This window comes from Chelon labrosus (genome assembly GCF_963514085.1).
Source record: "Chelon labrosus genome assembly, chromosome: 13".
NCBI classification, from domain to species: domain Eukaryota; kingdom Metazoa; phylum Chordata; class Actinopteri; order Mugiliformes; family Mugilidae; genus Chelon; species Chelon labrosus.
Window position 1 is genome coordinate 12,190,734 of NC_140346.1, and position 6,985 is coordinate 12,197,718.

Below are 6,985 nucleotides of genomic sequence, written 5' to 3' on the forward strand. Positions count from 1 at the left end.
TAAATGAATGAATAATGATCAGTCTGTGTGGTCAAACTGGCCCAGGTGCAGCTGGGATATGATAATCAAAATGAAATGTTTGCGTTTTTCTGTTACTTCTAATAATTTGGTTTTGCTGTGCCCACCGCGTTCTCAAAAAGTTGCAGAATTCGTGCAGGCTGCGTGCATACAACTTTGTTCTCTGATGCACAGAAAGAGCAACCAAGTTTTTAATGCATCCTTTTATAAGTATTAAAAAATAATCAGTGTGTAGCTTGATTCGAGTGTTAGGATTTAGAAAGCTGCTGCAACACTGGCAAATAATAATAAAAAAAATACTTTAAGACACCGGGGGAAAAACATGCAGTTATTCTAAAATTAAAATTTCCTTTTCAATAGATGAAATTCTTGTATAGGATAACTTTGTAAACGCGTTGAGCCTTGCTCAGCAGCTCAGCACAGGTGAGAGCACTAGGGGACCACTTGCTATTGCAGCTGCAGGCCTGCAAAGATGGCTGCTGCCATTTGCCACGCCCACTTTTTTCCCAATTTTATGTATTATTTCCCTAAACTAAAGCATTAATATGTGATTGTTCACACTGTCGGCATGTAGAGAGGTTGCAGTAAGTGCGTGATGGCGCATATAAGTTGAAATGTGGTGTTAATTGTGCGCACGGCAAGCACCCAGTGCTGTAGTGCTTGGTGAGGGGGTGTGATGCTCTGATATTGCAAAAGGAGGATAAAATTAATAAAAGTATGTTTTTTTTCGGTCAAAGTGTAAAATTCTAATATATTACATTAAAGCGGGCCTTATGCGATGTCCATGCGTGGTGATTTTTATTGTAAAATCGATTTAACTTGCTTGCCTCTGAATATTCAAATTGAAAGTAACGCGCAATCAAATCATTGTCAAATCATTGAGTTCTAGGGGTTTTAAATAGTAGGCATGGAGGGAGAAAATCTCAAACTAATATGTCCCCAGCTATATTACAATATTGTTGTATGCTCTGACTCTGCTGTGAGACATTTGTGTTGAGATTTTTGGAGACTTTTGCACAAATTTCGTTCTTGGCCATTTTGCTGAGGCAGAAAAGGACGTTGTGGAGTCCCACAGGTCTTCTCCAGGGATCCTCTCTTCATCTGAGCCATCATGTCTGGTGAGTTTCACCTTGGATTTTTGTCAGGAAATCATTTTGTAGCGTTTTCCCTGTTAGGAAGAAAGGAGAAAAGAAACAAAGCAATGTTTAGTGGCAAAATTAAATGTACACCTCAGTTCTGTGACAGTTAGTTATTCTTTTACACATATATGTCCTCTTCTTGATATATTTAAATGTTATGTAGAATAATCTGCAGTTATGTTAAACTTCCAAGAGAAAAATCAATGTAGTTTAATGCCACCTGTTTCCTAACTGATGGGTGGCTCTGGACAGTCGATTTTCTCCATTCAAACACTCCTGAGCTTTACCGACTTTTACGCATTTCTTATGTGTTTCGTTCTTGCGACCACAGTCTGCTGACACACCTCGGTTTATGTGGAGTATGATTGTCGAAGACATTTTTTACTAAAGAGCAATTACTATTGGGAGTACTATTTGAGCCGTAGCCTCTTATCCCGGGCTACCTGTGCGTAACAGGGCGTTATGAGTGTTTGAGTGGGATGTGTCTGCGCGTAATTTTAGACCCACTATTTGCCGCATTTAAGACAAATCATAAAGTAGCATTAGCTGTATGAATATTTAACAGATGAGGTTTCGTAGCTGAGGCTTCGTGTCTTATCAAATCGCCTTTTTCCAAAACGCTCGCCACTCCTAAACATTTTAATTTGCGCCTTTAGGCCTAAATTACACACACCTATACGAGGCGTTCTTTTTTCTTCTTCTTCTTCTTTTGAGTTCCTTAATCGAGCTTCAGGTACTATAGGAAAAATACAGCTAATTATTCCCTGGATACTCGCCATCGCATTTCACTGTCACATAGTATAGATGGGGGTAGGGGTGATTTGAATAAAGTAACAGAGATTGGAGTAGAGCTTGGGGTTTTGAATGATAAACGACGCACGTTTGAAATTGCCTCTGAAAAGTTTCCATACGGCAAAAAGTGCCCGATCAAACTGAAGTCCAAACTCAGCGTTTACCAAAGGATCAGATTTACGCGTAAAGAATAGACGGGTCTGTGGATAGCGGTTGTTTGTTGCGTTCTCCGTACGGAAACAAACTTTTACTCAAACCCGATTTACTTTGAAATCGAATCTTACAGAAATCGGCAGCGATCAGCAGATGAAGATATTCGTCGCGTTTACTGCGCGATCTTTTAAGTTTTGGTATCTGATCGCTTTACAGACCTTTTTTTTAAGGTCTTTGTGCATTTCACGCGGTAACACGGAGCGACTTTATTTAACTCCACCGAACGGTCTCAAGCGTATTTCAACCCATAGACTGATCCAGGCGTATCTTTCAAAAAAATACATATCTATCCCGCATCGTGCGGGATTATGACCAGAAATGTACTTACTGAAACGCATTTTGTCTCACTTTCCTTTGTTCCGGGTCCGTACGAGGGGCGAGGTAGCGCGGATCACGCAGCCGGCAGCCAAAGGGTCTGCTGATATTGCGAAACGCCGAGCTGTGTTGTGCTGTAAAGCGAGAGCCTCAGCCGGGAGCAGTGGGCTTTCAAGTCGGGAAAAGTGATTGAAAATACCGAGATCCACAGCGCGCACCAAGCGCCCATAACACTTTTACGCACAGAGTATTCAGACAAAACTTAGGACATCTAGGCAGTACATGTTGTTCAAAGCACAGTTTATTGTTGATTATGAAATACTGTATGTGTTACCAATGTTTTAAATAACTCAGTCTGATATTAATCGGTGTATCGGGGTCGAAAACAACGTAAAGACACTGCATGAATATACCTGGATATGTTAGGACAAACAATAAAGAAAACAAAATAAATTTATTTTATTTTTTGTATTGGAGGGAAGAGAGCACACTCATTGGGATTTTAATGAGAGAGAAGGAGGAGGCGGGGGAAGGGGTTCTGAACAGTGTGGGGTAGAGAAGAGTTTGTGGCTGCTATTGTGTGCTCCAATGGAGGGTGTTTAGTAAACTGTCACGTTGTTTTCTTCATGCAGATAAGCCGAGGGTGTACCAGGGCGTCCGAGTGAAGACCACAGTTAAAGAGCTGCTGCAGAGGCACAGAGCCCGGGAGGCCAACAGCAAGAAACTGAAAACGGTAAACCCTCCCTTCTTCCTTTACCCATGTCTGTCGTTCTCCTCTGTTTCCCCATTGTCTTCTTCTGAGCGACGGAAAAAAAAAACATTGAGCGTGCAAAGCAATAAACTGTTACCCTGTTAATCACTGACGGCCCCTTCAGTTGAAAGCACACTGCCTTAAAAAAAAAAAAAAAAAAGCCATTAAACGGTCTTGCTTTTATATAGCGCTTTTCTGCCTATTGGTACTCACAGCGCTTTACAGTCACAGACGCATTTACCCATTCGCTCACACAAGAACACACACATTCACACAACAGTAACACGCACTGGGAGCAACTGGGGGGGATCAGTGTCTTGCTCGAGGACACTTCGGCATGTGGAACATTCTGGGGATCGAACCGCTAACCATCTGGTTCGCGGACAACCCGTTCTACATGCTGAGCCTTAGCCGCGCAACAAGCACATATTTCGCAAACTGCAATATTAAAGTCAGATCAAAACGCTTAAAAAAAGAAGGGGGAGGAGGGGGAGTAAAATCTAATAACTTCTCATATTCCTTCTTGTTCCTGGTCAACAGATATCCCAGACTTGCTTGGAGCTTCAGGAGCTTTGCGCGTCCACTCTCTCAAGTAAGTTTACACAGCAGCCACACCCAATGTCCAAATCAGCCATAATAAAGATATACATTTAGGGCTACAAGTGCAATTCTTGAGTCCAGACTGACCTAAAACCCTCACAGGTAGCACCTACATTGCAAAAGCGCACTTTACGAATTTGCCTAAGTTAAAACGTGCATAAAGTCTGCAGAGATCGACGTTTTAAGCTTCAGGCACGACCACAGCCACGAATCCACTAAAATACAACCTGTACTGTTGAGGAAAAACAAAACAAAAAAAAACAACAACTTTCACTGATGACAGGCGGCAACCTGCCCTGAACCCAGAAACGACATACTCACGTGGAAACCTCAGTTATGACCACCAGAGAAAGCTAAGTCTCGGATTGCCGTTCTTGTCAATTATTGACAGCCCCGTGCCAAAAGTGCGGGGTCCTTACTTATAAACGTAAGCTTCATTCAAATGTGTTGGCTGATGGTTTCATGACATCACAATGTGAATTTATAAGCCTATTTAAATGTCTGCCTGTGGTTTGCTGCCACTCAGAGATTACCGCAGGTCTTTAGAAGGCAGGTTTATGAATAATAATAATAATAATAATAATAATAATAATAATAATAATGCTTTGTAACAATTATTTTCGGCAATCAAGAATGTAAGGATTACCCACAAGCTGTAATATTGTGATATGATGTTTCATTTTTATAAAGGCTTCCTTTTTTTCTTTCTTTCTTTTTTTTGTTGTTGTGGATTTTTTATTTAATTATTATTATTATTTTTTTTTAATTCTGTCAGGTCGCCACGCGGTTCCTCCTGCCGACGTTCCCTCAACTGACTCCAGCAGCTGTGGCGGTCGAGCCCTGCAGCTGCGCACCGCCTCGTTCCCAGTCCCCGAAAATCCGTGCAGCATCCAAATGCAGCAGAGCGCCTTCACCGAAGTCCAGCAGCAACACCACCAACAGCAGCAGCAGCAGCAGCAGCAGCAGCAGATTGGGGACGTTATGTTGCCCGGCAACGGCTACAGCTGCAATAACAACAACCCCAGCGCAGGGCTCAGCTACAGCACACCTCTGCTTCTCCCTCCCATCTCCCCGCTGCCTTGGTGCCACGGACTCTCCTCAGATGCGGACTACTATGGCCATGGGATGGTAAGTTTAGCCCACTGACACTGAAACTCTGTTCACACATAAAAGCAGTTGGATGTTAGAATCTCTCTCTGCAGGATTGCATAGCCCTCACCATATAATAGGACATTCCTTCATTTTTTTAATTATTACTTTTTTTTAATTGTCAGCTTGGTAATCAAAAACTAAAATTAGACAGCGTTTAAAAAGCTCCAGGAAATGCCATAAGTTGTGTCCTTTCACTGTATAATACTTGGAAAGCTAATTTTATTCTATATTCTATATTTATACTTTTGTTTTTTTGTTTCTTTACTTATGGCTTGAATCGGGACCAGAGTAACCAATTTCGTTGCTTCCCATGTACCAACATGTGTCGTAATGACAATAAAGAATCCTTGAATCCTTGAATCCTTGATGAAGGCTCTCTTGCACCTGAAACAACAACAAATTGTTTGATTTTTGTGGAGAGATTTGGTGTAGTTTCTTCTCCGCACCACAAACCCGTTCAACATGTAGAAAAGAGGTTTAATACTCTGCATGTGCATTTAGAATATCTACTTTATTTGTTTTTGTAATCAGATCTGTTAACTGACTTTCCTGACACCAAACGCTTTCGTTTCGCTAGCTTTAATAAAGGTAATAAAATGTAAACACAAGCACCACCCCACTGGCCTAGTTTCACGTGTGCAAACTCCTGCTCACCCTCCTGTCGTCCTCCTCTCTTTCAGGCTCCCTGCTCCTCATCAGAGTCTCTCACGATCTGCAACTCCATGGATCACAACAGCTACTCGCCGCAGGACTCGTTCTCCTCCTCCTCTTCCTCCTGCTACGACTCGCCCACCAGGATGGAGTCCAGCTACAACGGCTTCACCTCAGAGCACTACCACTATCAGCACTGTAATCCCCAGGACTGTTACTGTCTGCCCCACTGTTGGCCGGGACAGCAGGAGAGCTTCCCCGCCGTTGAATATTCACCTTTCTACAATCCCACAGACAATCCATACAGCTGCACCGTGGAAGAAAACTATTTTAGAAGGGATTTCCAGTGAGCTCTGAAATGTGTTACAATGTTCTCTGATGAGACCTTGAGCAGTATTACTTTATATCCTGACTGTAAATACGATTCACCTCAGGTACTCAGTAAGGCTGTTTGCTTGATGGTGTGCTTTGCATTGCATTTCATTTTTTTCCCCCTGGCTTGCTTGTGCTTCAGTGGAGTGAATAGGATGTATGCTGAGTGGATGGAAAGACCAATATTTTTGTATCTTTTTTTACTACTTAGATTTATTTTCATATGCATACGTTGTTGCTGCACAAAATAAAAATGTGTCAAAATCAACAATGTACTTAAAATGGATTTCTCTTGTGCATTTGCACAAGGCAACGAGAGACCAGAGTTGTGATCGAGGTCTTGGTCAAGACTACAAGCCAGCAGGTCTTATTCCCGAACAAACAACTACAGATACACATACCAGAACTGCAAAAATATGGGAGGAGAGTAAAAATAAGACTGGCTCATAGCATGCTGGGGCTCAACTTTGATGAACTCAGTGAACTGCAACTGTAGTGAAGTGTTACGCAACACTGAAGTGAAGAAATCCTGCAAGTTTTGATTTATCCCTTATTCATCCAAGGATGAAGCACATTCATCATTAAAGAAGACAGGATAGGTAAACAGAGAATAGATTTTTGATCTGTGTTTACTGAGGTTATCCTATATATACTGCAGGATAGGTGTTATTTCACATACATAGTTTAATAATCTTAATTATTCATGCAGATAAACTGAGGGTGTATTAAGATTAATTTCAATATGTTTCCCAACCAAAACCTTTGAGGGACAAAAGAGACAATAAAAGACTCAACACAGCATTGACCATCTTGTGACAATTCAGTGTTCTGCTGGGAAACTTTTGGACCTGGCATTCATGTGGATGTTACTTAGACATGTACCACCCACCTAGACCAGACCAGGCACCCCCACCACATAGCAATGACACTCCTTGATGGTAGCAGTCATCCCCAGCAGGATGCAGCCTGACACACACACACA

General features: G+C 41.9%; 1 protein-coding gene across 1 annotated transcript; it reads left to right on the forward strand.

The window, feature by feature from the left end:
- Positions 1-956: 956 nt before the first annotated feature.
- linc.pou2af1 (lnc RNA pou2af1) lies at positions 957-6,274 on the forward strand. The gene is given in 6 exon segments (XM_084558965.1): positions 957-1,136; positions 3,110-3,210; positions 3,769-3,820; positions 4,604-4,956; positions 5,661-5,978; positions 5,981-6,274. Coding segments are annotated over 6 exon segments (861 nt in total). The 5' UTR covers positions 957-1,129; the 3' UTR covers positions 6,011-6,274.
- The last annotated feature ends 711 nt before the right edge of the window (positions 6,275-6,985 follow it).